General features: G+C 40.8%; 1 protein-coding gene across 5 annotated transcripts in view; it reads right to left on the bottom strand.

Moving 5' to 3' along the window:
- The window catches only part of LOC111154393 (discs large MAGUK scaffold protein 2), a 1,367,735-nt gene that overhangs the window by 138,160 nt on the left and 1,203,686 nt on the right, over window positions 1-25,889 (bottom strand). For all 5 annotated transcript variants that reach the window (XM_022513932.1, XM_022513933.1, XM_022513930.1 and 2 more), the window contains one exon: window positions 6,277-6,391. In XM_022513932.1, the coding sequence (XP_022369640.1) occupies window positions 6,277-6,391 (115 nt within the window). The remainder of the gene's footprint in view (window positions 1-6,276; window positions 6,392-25,889) is intronic.

Below are 25,889 nucleotides of genomic sequence, written 5' to 3'. Positions count from 1 at the left end.
CACAGAGTAAAGTAGATAAATGAAGCAGCCTGAAAGGTCCTGTAGTGCCAGATGTTTCCTGGAAATCCCAGCACCAGTAAGTAATGCTTGTGTTCTCAGGACATGACCATGGATTCCATGGACCTGGCGGCAGCCCAGTTGGTATTAAACTTACACAGGACTAGTTGTTCAAAGATCTTGACTTAAATTCTACTTTTTTTCTTTTTCATCTGGCTAAGAAAGAGTGTCTAGGAAGTAACTCATTCAACAAATGTTTACTAAGGAAACTTCTTTATGCCAAGCACTGTGGCATATGGCACTAAGGGTATAATAAAATAATAATAATTTATAAAATAATAATAAATGTTATAATAATAATAATATAATAATAATAATAATATAATAATAACCTGTCTTCTGGACAGGTGTCACTGTAGGAAGCCTAACAGGCATACTGCAAAGATTAAAAAAGGATAACAATTGCAAAGCCTATAACACATGCAGTATCAGGGAGTAATGATCTGCCCACTATTTGACAGGCCTACAGATACGGACTATGGGACTTCGGAGGGAAGGAGGTGTATGTTCTTACTCATCTCTGTATCCTTAATATCTACCACAGACTGGTACACTGTAGGAACGTATGTAAACCTTCTTTATTGAATGCAAGAATCAGTGCACTGAGGAATCAATGTATGAAAGCCTTATGTTAAACAATGAGGCAGGAGGCAGACCTAAGAGCATTTGTCATATTAGAGCCTTTGAAGCAAAAGCTGTCTCAGGAAGCAGCAAGAGGTGCTCAGAGGGTTTGGAGGTGGCAAAGAATGTAGAGGAGAAGTGGAAGAATCATGGGCTAGAAATACCGAGGACAAACTGGAGAGGCCAGCTGTAAGCACAGTGACTCTTCCCATCTGTGGCTTCAGCTGAATACTTTGCAGATTCTGCTTCTGGGTAGACTCTTGTGGGGTATGAGAGATGTCTGGTGAGTTGACAGAGCTGGGAATTCTGGAGCCTGCAATCCTGGGGTTCCCTTCAGCCTTCATGGGGTCTAGACGAGGGAAAATGTAAAAAGGCTCCAGAAAGTCTGTCCTTCTTCCCTTGTTGAAGGAAAGCAAAGGGACAAGAGTGTCTCATCCCTCTGCTGAGAAAACAGTAGTTTGTTCAGGACCAATTCTATGGTCTCTCTGTCCTGCAGGGGAAAGTTTGCCTTTATAATATATGATAAATATCACCAATTAATTTCACCATTATTTAATCAATGGTGAATTAATTATCACCATTATTTCCTACATGACAGGTATTTAAATTCACTATTTTATTTAGTCCTCATGACCACTTTATGGTATCCTATTATTATTCTCGTTTCATAGATAGAGAAACCAAGGCCAGAGAGACTGAGCTGTCCAAAGTCACTTGAGCTAGTAAGTGGCAACACCAAGATTCAAATTTTGTCTGATAGAATCCAGCAACTGTGCTCTTAAACACTGTTCTCCACTACCCTCCACACAGGACCTGAATGTCTACACTTACATCCAGTCTAACTCTGTGATCTTGGGGACATTATTTAACTTCTGTGAATCTCAGTTTTCTTATCTGTAAAATGGAAGAAACATTCCTTGTCTCTTCAAGACATTGGGAGAACCACATGGGAAAACATTTGTATAACACCACAAGCACAACAGGTGACCCACAGAAGGTGCCTGACAAATATTTCCCTTCACTTCCACTTCCTCATCTGTACCAAGATGGCTGAAACACCAGCCCAGAGATTTGCTCCATGTAATGCAGTAAAGGTGTGCTCTCCTGACTACATACAGTGTCTCATCTGCCTAGAGTGCCCCTTCTGGTATATTCGATCTGCAAGCTGTACATTGTGACCCATTAGTGAGTTATTAAATCAAGTTGATGAGCTGTGGCCTTCATTTTTTTTTTTTAAAAAGGGAGACAAATAGAATGGAACACAACAAAATCCACTTTACATAAAAAGCACAATTTAATAAAAAAATATTTTCCAGCTTTGTCTATGTGTTTACTGGGACATGATGAAGAATGTTTTTCTTACTTTGAGTAAAAAGACTTGAAAACGTGTAAGTTAACTCACGTAAGATCTTTAAGGACCAATTTGGGTATCTTTGCATTACAAAGCAATTAAAGATGCCAGGCCTTTCTAGAGATAATTTTTCACACCACACTGCACTGTGATTGTCTTCTTCTCATCTGTTTCTCCCACTGGATGGAAGGTTCTTATGACAGGAAACTTTGACTTTTATGGCTGAGTCCTCAGTATCCATATAGGTCTTGGCACAAAATATACACTCCAAAACAGCTTGATAATGTACAAATAAATCAAAGCAAATGACTTTTAAACCCAAATTCAAGACAGAGAGATTATTCACTTAAGCTCTCAAAATGGATACCTTTGATTAACTAATGAACATGGGCCAGGCTTCACTCTTTCCTGTGATCTTTTACTCCCATTGGTGGACTTGGCTGCTTTTCTTTCCTCCTCTCCTGATTCTCCAAGCCCTGGATACTCCTGCTCTCCTTTATATTATGAAAGGCACTTTCCTTAGCTGTTTGCACTTCTGTGTGATTTCAAGCACCTGCATCTCTGACCTTTCTTAGTAGCATTTGAATATAAAGGTCCATTCCTATTAGTAACAGGAAAAGCTTTGTTCTCTGTCATAGGGATGCATTCACCAGCTGGTAGGTAAGAGCGCTTATCTTAGAGGCAGGGAGAGCTCCATCTGCCCACATAGCCTCGAAACATGTGCAAAAAAATCTGTATTGCGGTGGCTCGGGAGCCCAAGTGCATCTACGTCTGAAGAATTCATAAATGTTCTTGTGGAGCATTTTGAAAAATATTTTATTCAAATTTTTTACATTTTATTTACTTTTAAGGTTCTACAGCTCTATATTTCACAGGAAATACACAATACAAAGAGCCTAGTAAATCAAATATATCCAAATCATTCGCACAGAACAGGTACAGTGTTAGCATAAGCAGTAATCAACTCCATTTGCATAGCATCACCAAAGCACTTTGGGTACCTTACACAAAAGATTCAAAGAAGGAAAATAATTACACATAGATTGGAAAATAGAGACAGTTGGCTCAAGTCTGAAACCCTGCCTGGCTCAGATGTGCGGATTCCCCCTCCCTCCTTTCGACACTTTCAGGCAAACAAATTGCTATCACCTGGGAGGACTACTTCTGGTGAGGGAATGAGGCCAGCTCATGCAGCATCCTGAGAAGATGCAGCCTCTCAGACACAGCCGGGGTGGGGGTGGGGTGTGTGTGGGGGGGGAGGATGTGTGTGTGTGTGTGTGTGTGTGTGTGTGTGTGTGTGTGTGTGTGTGTGTGTGTGTGTGTAGGGAAGAGGAGGCAACTCCTAGGGGAAGGGGTGGTTTTGTGGCACAAATATTATCACAGAACAAAGAGAGGCTGCTAGCTTTCTGGTTTAGGTTTTGGCTTCATGGAAAAATACCAATAAAACTAAAGAAATCCCATATGTCCTGCAGCGCAGTTTATCCTGTGTAACCCCCCAAGGGGTTTATGTTTGAGTTTCTCCTCTTGGCTAACCTATTTTTTCATTTAAGAGTTGGGGGCTGTGCTGCCAGAAGCAGACTGGGAATCACAGCTCAAGTACATTCAACAGCTGATACCGCAGAAGCTGAGCCCTTGGGAGGCCGAGTGCGAGTGTGAAGGCAGGGAGAAGATCTGACTCTGCCACCAAAGAGCTGTGGCAGATCTCTCCCCTCCTGGGGCCACAGTTTCCTGTCCTGTCAATTAAGCTGTGGACCTGGGGTTGGCTAAGATTCCATCCAGCCCTAGACTTCCATAAAGCTAAGCAGAATAATATTCCAGGATGTCATTCTGAGATTAAAGAAACATACTTATCATCTGATATTTATATAATCAGAGAAATCCTGCTACTCATTTATTTTGAGAGAGGAACTTAGTTGACTTTCTAAAATAAGTACAACCAACTGGCACCAGCCCTATTCCAGTGCTCTAGATAAAGCAAGCATCACTATGAAAATCCTAAAGCTAAATCTGGTGTAACCCACCCCCCTCTGTAAAAAATAAAGAGTGGGAGACAAAGGTACAAAGTTGCTGGATCATTTTTAGTAAGAATTCCCCCTAGGCCTTGCTAGTTCATTCTATTTGATTGCCTTGTCATTGCTGTTGTTGGGGTAGGCACATCGTATGAGAATAAGGCCGAGGTGGGGGAGGTCTTGAAAATTCTTTTCCTCTGATTTTACTCTATGCATGTCGCCTACCTCTTCCAATGTTATGCCTCTAAGAGTCCTTTAGATGCTAAGGACAGCCCTCTAGGTACTAACTAAAGTATTGATAATTATACAGTTGGAAAACAAATACCATATTATTTGTATAGTGGAGAGATCATCTGGAGAATTTCCCAGGAAGTGTCAGCTATTTATTTATTTTTTTTTTAATTTTTAAGTGTCATTTGAAAGAGGTTCTCCTTTCAATTCCATTTCCAACTATTAGAATGTGATACAAGATAAGATTCTTTATTACCTTAAGTCTTGATCTCTTCTGTATGTCATACTTTTATTTATCATTTTAGAGAATAAAGGTTTGGGTCTGATTAATACTACTCTTTAAAATAAGTCCACTAGTTTTACAGTCCATCACTGTATCACACAATTTAATTTTCCTAACCGTCCACAACTTAATTCAAAAGACTAAACTCCTACCAGTATATTTTCAGCAAAATTTTTCTAGTACATTAATATTTTTATTCATTCTATTTTTTTAAATAAGATAACAGTACGGTAATTTTTCCTTCCAGTGTTATTCTATATACCCATTTCATTTGCATTAACTGATTTTTCTCTATCCTATTAACCCAATTGGCTTTTCCCAATCTGCTATCCAAGACTAAAACATTTCAAGATTTAAAATATTTTGCATCACAAAGACCAGCAACATAAAGCCAGTGAGGAGAAAATAGCTACTTTCCATCACATCTGGGACTTCACTACAAGACACATTCCAGGGTGGTTCTTAATAGTTCCTGTTGCGGATTACATTGCAGTATATCCAAATAACCTTGTGAAATTCAGTCAGTCAAATTTGGAACATTAATAGTCAAAAGTAGTTTCGCTTTGTTTTATCCTGTTTTTATCTTAAATCTTGGGCTTTTGAAGTATTAGAACCTCCTGGAATAAGGAGGGACTCTATGCTTGTTCTAGGTGTCCAGCAACTCAAGGCCATCAAGAACGTGCCACCATCTGGAATCCTGCTCCCTTCTTGGCCCTGCTGTGCCTACCTGATACACATAGAAGATAACTTCATAGCCAAAGTGGAATCAACAGGGCACATCAATTCAAGTCCATAATTTAGTATCCATAACATACCCTTCATGCGAGAAAAAGACAGTAAATTTCATGTGAGGAGGATATGACCTTAGGTGGAAGTCGGACCAGATTCTGGGGCCAAGTGAAGAGAGGAGAATGCAGTGAGGGTGGGTATGGTTCCTCGTCTGGCCCATAGATTCACCTTGACAATGTATTAGATATCACGTCCCCCCTTTGGTTGTTAGTACTTATATTACTTTAAAAAGTACAGTCAGCACTGATGAAGTATATTTTGGAAGGAATATAGGAGGCTCGCATTAAGAAGAGGTGCACATTATAGTTCAGTGATGATGAATCTTATTCAACAGTTAGCTAGAGGGATGAAAGACTGCAACACTTTTCAAGTTCAATCAGTCACTTTTTTTTTTTTCCAGCTGAATTAATTATTTTGTCAGGCAAGGAACAGGTACCTTTCATAGTCTAAGAAACAACTGATCATGAGATACCACGGAAGAAAGTCTTTCCAGTTGCTGGGAAGAAGCATGTAAGTCTCTAGCAGTGTGCTTTTGATTTTCAATCAATACACCAAGTTCATGCAATATATATCAAGCACATCAAGAGGTGAGACAAGAATATTTTCTTCGTATATTGACAGTAAGAAAATGTCTAAGGTTTTGGTCCATATATTCAATTTAAGATGATCAGGAATGAAAATATCTCTTTTCATTATTTTTACTGCAACCAGTGCTGAGAACTTGACCCTGGACCATAACATTCTCAAAGAGCAACTTGTTAAAAGTAATGTAATAACATTTCAAAAACATCTTCAAAGTGGTTAAACTTGACGTCTTATGGTGATGAACTATTAATAAAAACACATGTTCCATAGCTACAAGGTGTTGCTTTTATCTCCTCAAGCTGGATTGCTCACAAAGTGCAGATCACAGTAAGAAATGCTCCGTTGCCTACCTGACATAGAGGGAGCGTTTCTGATTGGTTCGCAGGGACCCGGACCCGGAGCTCATGCTGTGGTTCATCATCTGCTCGCGCAGGTCATGGATTTTGGCCTCAAATCGAGCGTAATCTGGAAAAGGAAACAAAGATGGTAGATTTGGTCCCGTGCCTTCAGAAAAGGAGAAATGGTGCATAGCCAAGGCAGCTACCTGCCTCTGATGCTGGTTCCTTTGCCAAGTATCAGGGAGATGCACAACTCAGAACAGTGAACACAGAGGGATCAGTTGCTTAATGTTATTTATTTGCAGACATTGACAAAAGGAAAAGGACAATCAGTTACTTCTCCAAATGTAACTAGAAAATATATTGCCATCAAATCCCCAACATGTGAAAAGTCCACGGGGGAGGAGGTATGTGAGGTTATAAACAGGCAGCACAGGGCATTCTTGTGGTGATGAAAATGTGCTGTCTTGACTGTTGGTAATGGATACCGAACGTGTGAAAAAATGATCTACACTTGACTACACTCACATACACTCACACAGACGAGTACAAGGAAAACTCAGAAAACTAGAATTAGATTGATGGATTACATCAATGTCAATATCCTGGCTATGAGAATGTGCTTTAGTTTTATAAAATGCTACCATTGGGGAGAACTATGAGTAAACGTTACATGGATCTTCCTATAATATTTATTACAACTGTATATGAATATATGATTATCTCAAAATTAAACTTTAATTTAGAAAAGAGGGCAAAAAAACCAACAAAACAAAATACCCACAAAACACCAAGATCCATGAACAAAACAAATATCCAAGGAATTAGAAATTAGAGGGTTGCTAGAAGCTGATCATTTGGGATCATACTTCAATTTTGCCTTGTAACTTTAATACAAAAAGTCCATGTCAAACTTCATCAACTCTAATATGCATTACACATTTAAATGAGCTTCTAGAGAACAGCATTGGAAATGGGGATAAATATATTTTAGAAACATATAGGTCTAAAAAAAAAATCAAGAAAATATAGGTATATATCATACTATTTCTTCATAGGAAAAATATTTTTTCCATATGTCAATCCAATAAAAATGAAGACAGCACAAACAGGTTTTAAGATATTAGCACAATCAGCACGTAAAAAGGAAAAGCTCTTGAAGTTTTGATATTATTGATTACAATTTGTTATATCTCCTTGGCATACAGTGTCTTGCTTTAGCAAAATCTAGTGGGTGAGAAGGCCAATTCACTCACAAGATAAATGTGAAAATGTTAGTTCAAATTTTAAATGGTTCTTTTAATTGCAAAGAAACTCACCATAGAGAATTTTTTAAATGCTAATTCAAATTATAAATTGTTCTTTTATAGAGAGAAACTCATCATAAAGTATTTCCTTAGTACATTTCAAAAAACAATTTGATTTTCAATTTAATTTATTCATAATTTTTCATAAAAATAAAGATGACTAAATGAACATAATAAAAGATGATCTCCTTACAGTGTTCCAAATTCTTATAATAAAAAGTTCCACAAAATTAAATTTAAATTCAATTTACTGACTATCTGTTGATTATTATGGGGTAGGATATCATAGAGGAGAAGATTTAACTTTGGTTTTCAGTGATAGGAAGATAACTGGATAATAACCTATGAATGCTAAATTATTTTTTAAAGATTTTATTTATTTATTTGACAGACAGAGATCACAAGTAGGCAGAGAGGCAGGCAGAGAGAGAGGGGGAAGCAGGCTCACCGCTGAGCAGAGAGCCTGATATGGGGCTCGATCCCAGGACCCTGAGATCATGACCTGAGCTGAAGGCAGAGGCTTAACTCACTGAGCCGCCCAGGTGCCTCTGAATGCTAAATATTTTTAAAGTTTAGTACTCTAAAGATAAAACCATCAAAGTTGACTGGAAATTTCTGGTGCCTAAGCAAAGTCTTATGTAATCTGGATTTGGAAGCCTCCCTCTTCAATACAGCCTTTTTTTTTTTTTTAATGGAACGTTAGTTACCATACAGTACTTCATTAGTTTTTGATGTAGTGTTCCATGATTCATTGTTTGTGTATAACACCCAGAGTTCATTTCAATATGTGCCCTCCTTAATACCCATCACCCAGCTATCCCATCCCCCCAAACCCCTACCACCTCTGAAACCCTTAGTTTGTTTCCCAGAGTCCATAGTCTTTCACGGTTTGTCTCCCTCTCCCTCTCTGATTCCCCCGCACCCCACCACCTTCATTTTTCCCTTCCTTCTCCTAATGTCCTCCATGCTATTCCTTATGTTCCACATATAAGTGAAACCATATGACAACTGTCTTTCTCTGCTTGACGTATTTCACTCAGCATCACCCCCTCCAATTTCATCCATGTTGGTGCAAATGGTGGGTATTCATCCTATCTGATGGCTGAGTAATATTCCATTGTATACATGAACCACATCTTCTTTTTCCATTTGTCTACTGAAGGGCATCTTGGCTCTTTCCACAGTTTGGCTATTGTGGACACTGCTGCTCTGAACTTTGGGGTGCATGTGTCCCTTCTTTTCACTACATCTGTATCTTTGGGGCAAAACTTAGCTCTAAATAATTAAATCCTAAATGATTAAATAAGCAGAACATATATTTAATATAAAATCTATTGATCATAATTTTTGAAATTTATTTAAATCCCTTTTGACAGAGGAAAGCATTCATTTATAACAATCAATATGACACTGTATGCAGATTTAAATTTTTTAGGGCAAGTCATGTTTTCTTGCCATCCTAAGAGTCAATTAATTATTAACTGGCATCACATGGCAGACACTCTGCTTAGTGCTTCATGGGCAATTATTTCTTCTTTAAGTCACAAAATTAAGTTCATGGATGTTGTCAATATTTGGACAAGTTCATGGATGTTGTCAATATTTGGACTACATGGAAAAACAGAGAATAAAAACTGAGAGGTTAGCTCTTCTTCCTTCCCTCTCACTGCTGTCTGTTGCTACACCTGTCTCTAGAGATACCTGTTGTACTTGCACAGACATTTATCAACTCATTTCATATACATACACACACATACCCACATACATATGAGATCAATATGTATTATGTTAATGCCTTTATCTTCCTTTATAACTGTGTAATTTGGATCTTTTCCTGCCTTCTCCCAAATACGTAGATATATTTCTTAACACCCTTAATGGCATCATATGGTTAAGACCACAATTTATTCAACAGTTGTAGAGAAGTATGGCGGAAGATAGACCCATCCAGCTCTTTGCTGTTCCAAACAGGATCTCAGGCTGCGTGAGTGCATGGATGGGCAGGTTAGCTAGTGCAGGTACTGGTCAGAGCTTTGCACAGATGTCATGCAGACCCCGTTAGCACTTCTCGGAGAAGAAGATCATCTGGTCTGGGAGACAAAGCAGGATCTCTTAGTGTCTTCTGATCATGCTCCACACTGCCCCTTCCTAAATACCAGGCATTTCCCAAGAACTAGTAAGTCAATCCTCCATCGGTTCCCAGGACTGCCTCCCTTACAACTTTGAGGACGGCGCTACTGTGATAAAAACCTAACATCACATCTCCTCTCCCCTACTTAAGCATCGCAATTCAGTGCCAATCCCTGACCCTGCTTGACCACTTTGCTACCTTTTTGTACTTATCACACCAAATTGCAGTGATTTGTGCAGTTGCCCATCTTCCCCATTAGACTGAGTTCTCTGAGAACAGAAACCACAACTCACTCTCCTTGGGGTTCCCTGTCCCTAACAGTGTCTGGTGTGCAGGAGGCATTTAAATAATAGGGTTTCAACAAACATTTTCTGAATGAATCATGAATGAGGAAATGAGCAGAATCATTAAATGAGTTCAGTTATAAAATGCCTACAGGCGCTGAAATTGCCCATTATCTTTCCTTCTTTTTTTATTTGACACAGAGAGGGAGAGTGAGAGAGCACAAGCAGGGGGAGCGGTAGGCAGGCAAGCAGAGGGAGAGAGAGAATCAGGCTCCCCACAGAGCAGGGAGCCTGATGTGGGGCTTGATCCCAGGACTCTGGGATCACGACCTGAGCTGCAGGCAGCCCCTTAACTGACTGAGCCTCTGAAATTGCCCATGTTCAGTGTTAAGGTTTCTCTTAATGAAGAAAGACAACATGCTTCTCCTGTGGGACTTCTTTCAAGGTTAAATTGTCTATCTAACTTTAAGGTTTTATTCCTGTCTAATCATGGCTGCTTCCAAATCCCACTGATATTTTTATCGTTCTTCAGGCGATCTCTGTACTCTCCCCGTCACAGGCATGTCACACATTGGAAACTCTTCTCTGATACTTAACCTGTAACTGATCAGCACTCTGTAAGCCTCTTCTGGCTGTCATACTCTGTATGTCACAACAGGCTACTTGCTTTAATAGCAAACTGTGTTCTCCTTATTGTATGGCTCATTAGATCTCCCAGATGTTTTCTGCCTTGCTTTTGAAATGTTTGTTTTACACCATCTTCTACAGTGTTTACACTCCCCACTGTGGACGGGGAAGTGCTGTGCTGTATTGCATTTGTCTTAACTGAAATACATCGTGCCCTCAATGTTTCCACTTTGACACCACAAATCCTATGTTTAAAAGTGCTTACCCATCTCTTCACGCTTTTCTTTCTTTCTTTCCTCTTTCTTTCTTTCTTTCTTTCTTTCTTTCTTTCTTTCTTTCTTTCTTTCTTTTTAAAGTTTATTTATCCATTTTTAGAGAAAAGAATGCACAAGCTGGGAGAGGGGCAGAGAGAGAGAATCTCAAAGCAGACTCCCTGATGAGTGCAGAGCCCTACATGAGGCTCGATCCCATAACTCACATAGTCTGAGCCAAAGCCATGAGTCAGCAGCCTAACCGACTGAGCCACCCAGACACCCTTTTATTTTTTATTTTATTATTACTTTTTAAAGTAGGCTCCCTGGGCAACATGGGGCTTGAACTCATGAACCCGATTTCAAGACTTGTATGCTCCACTGACCGAGCCAGCCCAGTGCCCCTCTTCGCTCCTTTTTAGAAAATAAAACTTAAGTACAAGTAATTTCATCAGAGCAAAAGCAACAAAATCTGTATTTACAAACATAAATGGTATGTGTATATGTAAGAGAGACAGAGACAGAGGGAGAAGAGGAGCACTGTCTCCATCTTCTCAAAGGTGAACAAGCTTATGGTTAGAAATGCTCTAGAAATAAATAAGCAAGCAGATACATAAACTGTGAGATGTAAGTCTTCTTTATGTTTTATAATAGTACTGAAAATCACACTTTTCAACAAAACCAAATCTAACACTGCCACATCTATTTAATCTTAACCAATCCCTGCCCCTTTCCCTGAAGGTTTTAGTCATATCTCTGCCTTCGCTTTTCATACATTTTTCAGTCAAGTTCCTAACACTGGGGAGAACATTCATCTGAGATTTGAAAGTACTCCAATCTTTATACCATCTAAAGGAGAATTCATGTTTTCTGAGAACCTGAGGGCTAGTATCTGTGCTGTGTAATTGAAATACTATGTTCTTTCTCCTAACAAAGCTCTGAGGGAGTTTTAGAGATGAGGGGAAAAAAGTGCAGGGAGGTTAACTTCACCCAAGTCACTGGGTTGACCTTGGATCTCTGTGAGGCCAGTTTATTTCCATTATATCTTCCCATCTGGTTTAACACCTTACTTCTCCTTTAGAACCTAAGGCGTCCTCAACTCTCTCCTTATCTCTCTTGACATCTTGCTCTCCTACCTCTCATCTGCTGTGCTGATTATGTGAATGCCGGACTTCTCTGTTGCAGTGCAAACTCCTTAGAGGTGCGGAAGCCTCCCCCCATCTCTGATCCACAAACCTCAGGGCCTGTGGTTCCTTGTGCTCTAGACTCAGGACTGTGCTAGGTGCCTAGCATATAGTGCTGAATAAGAACCTGAAGGAGTTTGCTTCCAGAATGGGACACTGACAAGGAAATCAATCATAATGCTGAAGTAGGGAGCTGCGTTAAAGCAGCAACACCTTATTCTGGCTTATTTTGCATGAAATAAGTGCCTGGTAAATGCTTTCAGAATTGCAAAAGTTATCTGTGTTATGTTTTTTGCGGTTATCTTGTATAACAAGAAGCAACCCACTGAGAACTGATTTCTAGGCAAATGTTTTAGAGGAGTTTCAAGAAAAATGTCTCCTTCTTGGGCATTTAAATCCAGTTGTTCCTGGCAACACACTCATACTGGGATTGTGTCACTGGCTTTCACTTGGTTGGACATGATGGCTGCTAACAGTAGACAGGGTACAAAATATGACTTATATAGACGGGGTCAGAATCCTGGCTCTGCCACTTACAAGCTGTGTATCATTATGAAAATTATTAACCTTTCTGGGCTCAATTTCCTCATAAGCAGAATATGAATAATAATTGTTTCTACATCAAGATGTGTTGGGAAGATTACAAGAGAGCATATGGACGTCAAGGGTTGACTCTTGGTAATGACTGGTAATTCCTCCTGTTAATTATCATGTGTAATTCAACACCCACTCTTATTCACTGCTTGCAAAAGTCATAACCCCTTTCTGTACTAAGTAAAATGGAAAGCTGTGTCCATTCCAGAGCCTCCCTTGGTATAGGCTCACGCTGCCTGCTGGTTTCTCAAGGGTATGAGCTACTGATGGACACTTGAATGGAGAAAGGCAAAGATGTGAACACCACACGTGACACATGAGAAGCGTCTCTGCTATACACTGGTTTCCTCTGAAATTTGTCAAGGGTGAATGAGGAGACACAGAATGCAACCCTACCTTATCATTCACACAGAAAAGGAGGCACTGCCTCTCTGAGGGGGCAGGAGTTATTTAAGGCAGTAGGATTAATCCAAACTGATTAAAGCTACTCACATTTTCAAGGTTCAGATGGCCAGCCTTGTGTCTCCGAGAAGGAAATGATGAGCTCCATGCGTTAGACAACAGCATGAAGCAATGGGCATGCTCTTCTCTAAGTGAACTGGTGGGAAGGGCACCTCTCTCCAGTTACAACCTCATGCTGCTGACCCCCAGTTGTGTGAGCAGAGGAAGGGGGGTTAGGAACTCTAGGTTAGGAAGCCAGCTCTGAATCTTAAGCTTGTCCTTAGCTACCAATGGGGCCCTGGGAAGTTTCCTGAACCTCTGTTCGTTCATCTGCAAAATTGTGAGGTTCCTCCCACAAAGTGGTTTTGAGAATCACAGTGAGATCTGACATGAAGCATTTGGCAAATGTACAATAGTTGTTGCTGTTATTTTCCTGGTGGCTTCCTTCAGAATAAATGCATATGCAGTCCTTAGTGGCACCAATAAGGATTAGCATCTTATTCCCATTTGCTCATTATGGACACTGCGCAGCATTACCAACAACTGGTGAAATCATCGAGCTCTAAGGGGTTCTGCACATCCTAGTGACACAGGCTGCTTTCCTGCTGAGTTACCATTTCCTCACTACGGGGAAAGTAGTTGGGAGAGGCCACCTGCTGCATGCCTGAGAAGCGATGTTTTTCATAGACAAATCTGAACTAGGAGCTCTGAGTACTTCATAAGCTAAGGAAGTTTAAGTGCTGGGCACTTTCCAATAGTGCCCAGGCTGGGGCAAATATCAATGGTGTGCAGTCTATTGGGATCACAGTATTATCACAGTATTATCTACCTGGACATGACACTCCTTGCTGCCAGGGTCCAGGAGGGGTGCGCGGGAAGGATGCAGGAGGAACAGTTCACATCTATTTTTAGCATGACATCTGATCACTGCTCCAGGGACGAGATACTGAGAGCAATTATAAAAGTTTCCATTTCTTTCGGGGGGTAACATCCTTCTTTCATTTATTCAGCAAACATTTCTTTAGGATTTCTTACATGCCAGGTGCAATCCTAATTGCTAGGGACACCAAAATCACCGGAAAGACCTTTGCCTCAAGGGGCTCACAGGCTGGTGCTTTGCTGCCTTTAATTTTCTACTTTCCTGTTGTGAATATAAAAAAAGAGCATCTGCCATTTAAATATCTGCTCTTTGTGAGTAGGATTAAGTGCTTTCTAGAAGGTAATGGGATATCTCTATGGTGGGAAGAAGCCAATATAGTCAGATCCATGTTATAATGGAGAAACTGAGGCAGGGTAAATCTTTGTGAAAGACTGTGGGGTTCCTGGCGAAGGGAGAAGATCAAGAAGGGTCTCAAAGTCATTCCCTGGAATGAGTTGCTGGACTTGAGTCTTGGCTCTGAGGGATGTTGGGAAAATCCCTTACCCTCTCAGAGAGAATGGTTTCCTGTTAGGTGGGGAAATCATCTCTGCCCCTATAAAACATTGTCCTGACACAGTGTACCTCATTTCTATCGTTTTAAGCAGAACTGATATTTAAAAGCACCATCAATTAATAACAACGAGAGCATCTTTTTTGGAGAGGGTGGATACCAGACTCATTCTGATCTTACAAGCTGATCTTAAAATGCATGTGTGTAGAGGGGGAAGATTTTAGCCTCCTAATCACTGTAATCTGATAAGTGTGAAATCAAGAAAATCCCAAATACGTTACTGCATCCTGTCCACTAGGCTCTTAGCAAAATCACGTATTTATAAGAGGGTGAGGCATAGATCAGAGGTTAAATCTCAAGTCCAAGAAGCAACAGTCTGTCAAAATTCTTGCGTATAATGATACAAGAGTAACCGTATTTACTTGGAGCTCAGAAAAAAAAAACAAAAACCAATTGTTCCCATTTCACCACCTCTTGTTTTCTTAGTTGCCCTGGGATTTCGGAGCCAGACAGACACAGAAAAGGTCCTGCCATTTCATATCAGGCTTTAGAAATACCTTAGAGCCTTCTCACTCTGGCTGCTTTTCAAGCTGTCATGCTGGGAAGGGTGCGGTTTTTAGAAACAAAACAAAACTTCAGAAGACTGGTTTCCCTCTCACACAGCCATGGGAATGCCCACCTGCCTTCAACAGAGCTGACCTCTGGCCAATGGAATTTACTAGATGTTCACTTCAACTCCTGACTTAGCTCATCTGCCAGGTTGCCACCTCTGTGTTAAAGTGGTAACATGGAGTTTTCCACTGGTAAAGATTTAGAGATGTTGTTTGGCTTACTTCTGACCAAGCTACCGTGCTATTGTGTGTGTGTGTGTGTGTGTGTGTGTGTGTCCGTGACAAAGAGATGGAGAGTGACAGAAAGAGAGAAACATACTAAAAACTAAATTCTCTAGAGTCAAACTTTAACTGGGAATCCTAGACAATAGGGTAAGTCTGCTATCTTTTCTGCACTTCACAAAAGAAAAGGATGTATATACCAATTTCTTGTACATCTTCAGTACTGAGCACTAAGAACTCAGCTGTGGACACCATAAGGGCAAGACACTGTCACAATTGTTTTCTGTATCCTAAAACTTATTTTTAGTTTGGTTTTTAAATATTTTATTTACTTATTTGACAGAAAGAGAGACAGTGAGAGGGGGAACACAAGCAGGGGCAGTGGGAGAGGGAGAAGCAAGCTTCTCGCTGAGCAGGGAGCCCCATGCAGGGCTTGATCCCAGGACCCCAGGATCATGACCTGAGCTGAAAGCAGATGTTTAATGACTGAGCAACCCAGGTGTCCCAGGATCCCTAACACTTAAAACAGAGTACGACAGACAGCTATCAGTATATAAATGCTAACATAAATGTCTGCTGAGTTGGGTGGGTTAAATACAGAATTCAGGTAAAGAAAAGTGATCCTTTAGTTTGCCAAATCTACTACGAAGTAGAGCAAACTTTTTAGAATAATTTTTTTAAGATTTTATTTATTTATTTGACACACAGAGAAAGAAATCATAAGTAGGCAGAGAAGCAGGCAGAGAGAGAGGGGGAAGCAGGCTCCCCGCTGAGCAGAGAGCCCAATGCAGGACTCGATCCCAGGACCCCGAGATCATGACCTGAGCTGAAGGCAGAGGCTTAACCCACTGAGCCACCCAGGTGCCCTAGAATAATTTTTAATAACACACTGAATTAAAGTATACTGTCTCTCTCTGTCTCTCTCAGTAGAACTGGGGTCATTTGTTTTGACTTGAACAATTTTCTGTGCAGCTTGGCTAGAGACCCTTTAAAGAGGTTTCAGCCAAATGCTTACGAATTCTTTAATGTGAAAAATGAAGTAAGTTTTATGGGCAAACCACAGTCTGAATCCCTAACCAGCTATTTCACACAATATGCATACAACTGTAAAAATTAGATACATCAAATTTCAATTTGGCTTCATGCAAGTTTTGTTTTATAGATTCATAAAGGCAGTTTTTTTTTAATTATCAGGATTATTACATAACAGAGTAAGCAAAGAAATTTTTTGAGCTTGGCAAAGGCGTTGTCTTTAAGCAATTAGGAGTAGCCTGATGTAATGTGATTTTTTAAAAAACCAAATAGAATCCAACTTTGCATCTTAAGTTCACTACTGACTCACAATGTGGACTTTTGTGCAAGTTATTCAGCCTAGAGAAGATTTGTTTTTCTCATCTGTATAACAAAAAAAAATTACCTACCTCAACAGACTGTTGGAAGATTAAATGCAATGGCATTTGTAAATGGTAATGGACTAGAATGCTTAATAAATGGAAAAGAAAAAACATTAAAACCTCCTCAAGCCTTATATTTCTTGTTTATGAAATGGGGATGATATTAATACCCTATTTACATCACAAGCTTGTTGCGAGCATCAAATGAAGAATCAAATATAAAAATGTTTGATAAACCGAATGGTACAGGCTAAAGACAAAGTGATAATAAAAACAATTCATGGGGCACCTGGGTGGCTCAGTGGGTTAAAGCCTCTGCCTTCGGCTCAGGTCATGATCTCAGGATCCTAGGATCGAGCCCCACATCGGGTTCTCTGCTCAGTGGGGAGCCTGCTTCCTCCTCTCTTTCTCTGCCTGCTTCTCTGCCTACTTGTGTCCTCTCTTTGTCAAATCAATAAATAAAAATCTTTAAAAAAAAAAAATTCATACTGGGCGGCTCAGTCAGTTGGGGATCTAACTCTTGGTTTTTGCTCAGGTCATGATCTCAGGGTCATGATATCGAGCTCTGCATTGGGCTCTGCACTCAGCACAGACTCGACTTGGGATTCTTGCTCTACCTCTATTCCTCCCCCTGCTCTCTTACATTCTCTCTAAAATAAATAAATAAATAAATCTTAAAGAAAAAAAAATTTATATAATATAGTCTTTTTTAAAAACCCCAATCTACCTGGATGAATATTTCCTCAGTAACTGAAATTTGTTTCAAATGGTATGGAATCTGATTTCTATCTTGGCTATGGAAACAAAGCTACATAGGGCATCATGCATGAGAGAGTAAACGTGAAACTCTGACAGGAAAATGGAAACTGCTGGTATCATTACAGCCTAGCTGCCAACGCTGATTCTCTCAAGATTTTGCTGGTAGGCTAGGGGAAAGGTTCAGAGCTGGGAAGCATAGGCTGTTGTTTAATTGGTGTGATTCGTAACTAATGATGCATCAGAAGAAGGATCTGCCTTCTAATTTAAGGCGTAGTACTTGAGACTACATTCAACTAGATAAGAAAGCCTTCCTTGGCAAATACAAATATTACATCTTTGCTGGATCTGTCTTGTTCCTTCTTTTGTATTAAAATCATGGAACTAGAAGCTAAAATAATAATGTTCAAGCTTTCTGTGTTATTCTGCAATAATGATCGGTTAGATCTTGCCCAAAGAGAAGGGTGATTATTTTTGCCTAATTATAGCCCAGGGGAGAGAAAGGAGATAAAGCAGTCTGGCTCTAGAGGTAGGCAGGTTGGCAGTCCCCTTGGGTGTGACTTAAGTGGTACAAATATCTTTCTTGCTTCCACAACATTCCTAACAGATTTATCCTTTAATAGTGTTTGAAAAATATGTACACATATCATCTTGGAAGATAACCCACTATTCTGAGAAAAATAGAAGCACAATGGGAAGAACACTTCCCATAGTGGCTCAGAGAGGCTAGGCAATTTGCCCAAGGTCACACAGCAGAGCTGGGACTTGAATCCAAAGCCTATAGTGCCGGCCTCATCCAGTGCTTTTTCTGATACACTGATTCTACAATTTCCTCTATGGGTGATTGCCAGCCTCTCTATTGCTCCTGACACGTACCGGTTGGCTCAGACCAGCTTGCTCACCCTAAGCAACCATTTAACTACTGATTTCTGCTGGAACTAAAGATTCCTATCTATAGTGAATTCCATAAGGGAGGTTGGTAAGATCAAAATGAAAAGGCTTTGTGTGGTCTCCCCCAACATGCTGCCCAAATGAAAGCTGCTCAATATATATTAGTGGGATTCTGTGTTTACGACTCGAAGTTGACTGGAAACCATGGCTCAGGCAACAAGGACAAGAGAGTGGGCACATACCAGGATTACGGGAAGGCGGGAGATGCTGAGGAGAGAGAGCATTCAGCCCCGATTCTGATAGCCTTGAATCCGCAACAATCCCAGGATTCCTAGCAGCAGCTGCGGAGACCAGGGCCACACCGCGATAGGGAAAAACACAGCCGAGGGTGGGAGTGCTTCATACACCTAAACTCATACAATAGACAGGGGGGTGCCTGTGTCCTTAAAACCATGTCTTTATTACTTTTTTTGTGGTTAAATATCCTTTTTATACTTAAGAGGCATAACAACCAAATGTAATGTATAGTGCTTGTTTGTACCCTGATTAGGAAAAAGACATTTTCAAGCAATTACAGACTACATATTGGATCATAAACAGAACTATTTTTTATTCTGCTGGGTGTCGTAAGAGTGTTGTGGTAATATAAGAAAATGTTCTCTTTTCTCTTTATCATTTTTGCATATTGAAGGGATGAAAAAAGATACTGTTGGAAAAGATTCCAACAACAGTATCTTTTTTTTTTTTTTTATTTGTCAGAGAGAGAGAGGGAGAGAGAGCGAGTGCAGGCAGACAGAATGGCAGGCAGAGGCAGAGGGAGAAGCAGGCTCCCTGCCGAGCAAGGAGCCCGATGCGGGACTCGATCCCAGGACGCTGGGATCATGACCTGAGCCGAAGGCAGCTGCTTAACCAACTGAGCCACCCAGGTGTCCCCCAACAACAGTATCTTATACATAAAAATATGTATGTTTTACATATTTTAAAACGTGTAAACAAAGAAAATACTTTAAGTGACACAGGAAATAAATCGGCAAACTCTTGACTATTACTGAATCTGAGGGGTAAGTATACAAGCATTCTATTTTTGTATGTGTTTGAAAATGTTTGTAATAGAAATGTTTTAATTGGATATTAAAAAGATTAAACATCCTAATTTGGTAAAATTAAAAAGCTTGCACTACTATGTCAGTTCTATGAGAGGCCAGGGCTCCTCCTGGCCCCTTCGCCCGGGTGCATCACTCTTGAGTCCTGGTTTTCTCATGGTAAAACAGGGTAGGACACCTAGACTTAGCATCATTTTGAGATTCAATTTGGGTAAGAGCCATCAAAGTGCTATGCTGCTCAAATGCATCTGTTCAATCAGCAAACATTCCTTGAGCATCAACCACTCTAAGGCTCTGTGTTGGACACCAGTGATAAAATGATTAAAAAGTAGGCCCCACACTCCAGGACTTTCCATTACTCCTAGCTAATGTATATGCAGATTTCTACAGTGAGGACAATTCCAGAACTATCTCTAGCCTCTAGTTTGAATACTATCTATAATTTTTAATAAAGGCATGAGGCCCCTGCTTTACTCCCCAGCTCATCTCTTTGTTAATCCCCCCCTTTCTTTTGGTTCCCTCAGATACTAGCTTTGGGGATTTTCTGTTTCATTCTCTCCCAGTTGTAAAACATCATCTGTGCTGTTCCACCTGCCTCAAACACTTTTGCCATCAGTCCTCATCTGGTTTCTCAGCCTTCCCATCTTATCTTCAACATCACTTCCCCAGACAGCTCCCTGAGCTACGACAGATCCTTCCATCAAATGCAACTGGTACTTCTCCTTTGCAACATGCCACATTAATAAAACTACTTGAACTGTCTATAACTGCTTGCTTGTTTGGGAGGAAAAGTAGATGCTTGGGAAACATCTGATAGCTGATTGAATGGAGCTGCTGAGATGACTCTTCCTCCTTCATCCTGACAAAAAAGGGATCCAGCCATTTTGCAAATGTTAAGACTTTGATCCATATGTTCTACTCCTCCATGGCTCTCCCACTAAAATATTCTTCATCTTCCAGTTGAAGTGAAAGGAAGAACCACCAGAGGTACAGATTAAGATGGTTATTTATGCTTCAGTTCTTTCTCATCATAATTATCTGTTTCTGAATCCTAAAACCACCTAGCTAGATTCTTCTCTGGTGCTAAGATGACCTTTGACTCGAGATGCTACATATGTTCCTGTTAATCATCTTAATATTGCAAGTATTTTACGGCAAGCAACCAAAAAAAGCACATAATGGGAAATTACCCATCCCCAAATACAAACAGAGCTGAATAAAATTTCTTCAGCAAAATTTATCGTAACAATTTCATGCTCACTTTAGCTATTTTCATGGCTCAGGAAAAAAGTTCTTTTTGCTTATTTCACTATTTTTTTAATATAATATAAAATTGTTCCCCTGATTTTTGGCAAAAGATCCAAGAGAAAGTGAATAACTTGCTGGGTGTATGTGAAATTGGAATGGCCATTTAAGTAAGGACAAAGTGTAACCTATACTGTCCTCTGCAGTTATCACATGCTAAGAAATTAGAACCCCAAACAAAGATGATTTGGAACCACCGAGGGACTTTTAAGGGATATATTACATTTGTCAATCAGCTGGCAGGATTCTCATGAAGATACTAAACAGTGACAGCTGAGAGATCAGAAACCTGGAGGTCATTTGGGGTCTCCTCCAATTGTCCAGGTGAGAGATGGTAAGGATGGTGGGAATGGAGAAGAGGGGGTAACCACTTGGGAGGTGTACAGAAGAGGCTTTGCTGATTAATTCACTGTGGCACATGAGAATGAGAGTGGAAATAACCAGGGTTCCCTCAGGTTTCCCTCTTGAGCAACATGCTGAGAACAGAAAGAAGGTGCCATTGAAGGGAACAAAGAAAAATGATGGAGTCCATCCTGGGACACACTGAATTTGAGGGGACATTATTATAGCCTAGTATTCTCATGCCAGACTCCCTTAGTTCCAGTGACTGGGAGTATGGGGAGATACATCTTTAATAATCAGTACCATCTATAAACCAGATACTTTCTGGGACCCGCAGAATGGTTCTGGGGGAAGAGTGCACTGCATCAATGCTCAGATAGGCTTGTGTGGAACACCCACTAGCCTGATCATTCCATCCTCTAGAGCCATGGAAAAATTAGGGAATAATAAAAGTAAGTAACCATTAAAATTTACTTTTATGCACAAATAAATAAAAATATGCTATGGGAAAATTGATCCTTGCGGAACGGAGTCAAGCAAATTTATCTTTCCTCCTGATTAATAATTTAGGAAGAAATCCCAGGCATGCTGCCTCTGGAGATGTAGGAGTAGCTCTTATAATTAGACTCTAATCTGAACCATGAGGGTGAGGATCAGAAAGCTGACTCAGAGCCTGGTGTCAATTATTGGCAGCTTGCACAACGAAAGGCTAAAAATTTGGAAGATGTAGGATGACTGAAGCCTAACTCTGGGGGTTGTTTTAGCACAGTCACATAAGTTCTTTCAATTATTATTTGCTGCCAAATTTCTTCTCCATCTCCTTTAGTCTAGGCATGGAAAATATCTGTGGGACTTGCTTTGGTATTTGTGCTTCCAAGTCAAGAGCCAGAAACGACGCACTCCAACAATTTTCATCCTTATTTAAACTCGAACAGAGCTGGTTTCTACGGAGCAACCCTAGAAACTGCCCTTTTTAATACAATCTAGTTACATTCACCCTATTTTAGAATGAAGTAACAGATCCACAAAAACTCACTGAAGCGCACTTTGCCTAACCGAAAACTGCAACCGACCAGCAGGTTTCCAATTGGCCCATTCTGGATTCATCAGGACACAAGAGGGAGTGAAAAGAACGCCCTTCACACAGAACAGGAGTTTCATAGTCTTTGCCTACACCGATTAGTTTCTTTACTATTTTGAAACGTTATCTAACTCCTCTTTATCTGTCTGTCTCAGTTTTATCTCCTAAAACTATTTAGAACAGACCCTCTCCTCATATATAACTCTTTGGATATGGATAGAAATAAAGTAAAGGAAGGGATGGGAAGGGAGGGAGGAGGTGGGGAAGGAGACAGTGAGGAAGGGAGGAAACCAAGACAGAAAGCATTCATTTTCCCTGGTCATCCTTCCTTTTGGAAACATCCCTCCACCCTGTTCCATGTCCAATGCCTCAAATCCAAAGATTTTTCTGGCTCACTCTAAAGAAGAAAATGCATTTGCTGCGGTGGGCACGGGTAGCAGGCAGAAGAGGGGATCTGGGTCTCCAGTAAGTCCCTTGTAAGACTTTTGAACACTATTTGTATTTTCAGTCCTTCCCTACATCCCTGCCTTCAAATACCCCAGCCTTTTAATACCTAGATCCTTGCAGGTTCTGTACCTCTCGTAGGCTTCACGTTCCTTATAAAAACTAAACAAAACAATCTAGTCTCCCACCTGTGTAGGGAAGAACCCAGTTCCTCCCTACTGTGTGTTTCTTCCCTGGGAGGCTCCTTTACTACTTACACGACTACCACTCTCACACAGAGCACCAGGTTCACACCCCTTGTGATCACCTAGTGTGTGGAGGTTTTTCCTAACACCAGCTAGCAATTCTTAGACACTAGCAGGGTATCTGAGAACTCGACCCAGTTCTCACACTGTCTACCTGGAGGTAGCATCAGATTGCACAGACTGAGCTCTGTGTCCCAAGACTGCACTGCCCGCCTCCCACTTCTGATGCCTCTTGTAAGTCCAGGTTCTCACCTGTGCCTCTGAGCAACCAGCTCGAGATGAGAGGTTCTACTGACCCCCACCTCAGGTTCCATTAATTAGCTAGAGTGGCTCACAGACCTCAGAGAAACATTTTACTTACCTTTACCAGGTAATTTTAAGAGGATATGATAAAGGCTACAGAACAGCCAGGTGGAGGAGGTGAGCAGGGTGGAAGGTGAGTATGGGGGAAGGGCCGCAGAGCTTCCATGGCTGGTCCTGACCGGTCACTCTGCCAGCACTGCCATGCGTTCACTGAGGCACAGGTGCTCAAAAGCTCATCTCTTGGGGATTTTTATGGAGGCTTCATTATGTAGGCATGAATGATCATTAACTCCATTTTTAGCCCTTCTCCTTTCTCTAGAGAATGGGGGACAGGGCTGAGAATTCCAAGCTTCTCATCATGGCTTGACTTTTCTGTTGACTTTTTATCCAGGAGTCCGCCCAGAGTCACCTCCTTAGAACAAAAGACACCACTCTTATCACCCAGGAAATTACAAGAGTTTTAGGAGCTCTGTGCCAGGAACCAGGGGCCGAGGCCAATATAAATAGATTTTCTAGTATTTCGCACCCCTGTAGATACTGTGGTTTACGATTTTTCACCCCTCTGCTAAGTCATTTTTCCCTCCCTGGTGCATCTTTCCCACTTCCAAAATTTTGTTCATATTGCCTACGTGTGTTATCAAGACTCAGTTATTTTGTGATCTCATAGATTTATACCTGTTTGATTTCCTTAATTGTTACTTTGGTGGAGCTTTGGAAGGGAACAGAGATATATGCAGATATTCAAGCTGCCACATTTAATTAGGAAGCTCAGAATTTATATTCAACTCTATGAAATTTAATCTTGGTGCTTTCTTGCCATCGGTCTATCTTGTTAAAATCATTTGGACCCTGTCATCATTACATGTTCTATATTTCCAAACTTTGTAATATCTGCAGAAAGTACAGGATATCACCAGAGAAGATATGCTAGGATTCATCTCCTTTTTTATCTTTCATTCAGTCCCTATTAAAGCCTTTCTGTATTTCCAGGTTGACACAGAATTATTCCACGAATCCATCTACCCATTCATTTAAAAAGTGTGCTGTGAGGTAGGGGCAGGGGGGTGCATCTGGGTGGCTCAGTTGGTTAAGTGACTGATTTCTTGATTTTGGCTCAGGTCATGATCTCACAGTCGTGAGATGGAGCCCCACAATGGGCTCTGCACTGGGCATGGAGCTTGCCTGGGATTCTCTCCCTCTCCCTCTGCTCCTCCTACCTCTTCTTTCTCAAAATAACAAACTAATTAATTAATTAATTAATAAGTGTGCTGGGGATAGAAATAAACATTTAAGCAATCTAATCCCTGTCTTCCAAGAACTCACTATTTATTTGGGGAGACAGTCAAGAAAACAGACAACATGAATAAGCTTGTTATATAAACAAGGAGCTGCATCAGTGCAGAAGAGAGGGACCCAACCGAGCTTGAGAGGAAACACAAAGAGGATGGTCTTTGAGAGGAGGGAACACTGAGGACTCATCTCAAAGGATGAGGAAGCATTAGGCAGGCAGAGAGACTAGCTGGAGGGCTGGCAGAGGGCAGATCAAAGCACGGAAACAGCTGTGTAGGAGCAAAAGATCATGCCTCTTCTGCTTCTGAAGAAGAGAAATTTCTCTCAGTCAATAGAAAGTGCAGCACAAAGGGGGCTGAGTCATCTTTTGATGGGGTAGCCTGATGTTAGTGTCCTTCCAGGAGAAAATGGAAAGGAACCTACTTATAATGAGCTCTTCGGCCTTTGAATTATCAAGTAAAACGGAGGTATCGGCAACCGTTGGCAGAGTGAGAAACTTGCTAATAGACCACCTGCATGAGTGGGAAGGGATAAAAGAGCTTTGAAAAGTACAAAAGCATTGCGTGAATATACAGGATTATTATTACTACTCCACATTGCCAACCACCACCATTTGCGGCCCTGAGGCATCCTATTCAACCTATAAAATGAGGTGTCTTCTCTGTGGATTGCAGCAATGGCACTTTCCTGGTTTGGGTATTATACTAATCAGAAAGTTATCAACATTGGGGCAATGGGCGTGAAGGATGAACAGAACTTCCCTGTGTATTTCTGGGCAACTTCATTTACAACTTTAAAAAGTTAAAGAAAAAAGAGGGGGAGGAGGAGGAGGAGGAGGGGTGTAGGGTGGGGTAGGAGGAGGAGATGTTTTCCAAGGCCAAAGATGGGAAGCTCTATTTTGTCTACATCTCTGTTCAGGGCTCTAATGAACTGAACTCAGTGTACTGCTGCAGGTTACTAGGAAATTAAAATCCAATTAGGATGTTGTCAGGAGCCTGGCAAAAGGGTAGATTAGAGGCCGGGCACAACTCAGAGACTTGGTGGAGGGAGGCTGAGTGGGGAACATAAAGCATCAGCCTCTAGGTACAGTAACCATGGTAACAATTTTTAAACGTATTTTGGATAGTTAGCATTTGATCAAAATCTACTGTGAAGCAAGGCATTTTTTCCTTCTGGACATTCTATCTTTGAGTTCTACTACCTGGTCAAACATGAGTGAATAGAACATGTCCCACCAGCCCCCAGCTTCTCCCAGTTCCTATGCGCTCCTGGTGCTAGAAGGTGAATGGTAAGAAATTCCAAGGCAGGGTTAGGAAAGCAGTCTTAGAATCATACATAGTGAATAATGGCATCATTCATGACTCAGGGATGGAATAAGAACTGGTTTTT

The sequence above is a fragment of the Enhydra lutris genome, unplaced genomic scaffold (assembly GCF_002288905.1).
Source record: "Enhydra lutris kenyoni isolate GAN:26980312 unplaced genomic scaffold, ASM228890v2 scaffoldscaffold37, whole genome shotgun sequence".
Lineage (NCBI taxonomy): Eukaryota > Metazoa > Chordata > Mammalia > Carnivora > Mustelidae > Enhydra > Enhydra lutris.
The sequence above is the reverse complement of the archived record's forward strand: the minus strand, read 5'-3'. Positions and strand labels throughout refer to the sequence as shown.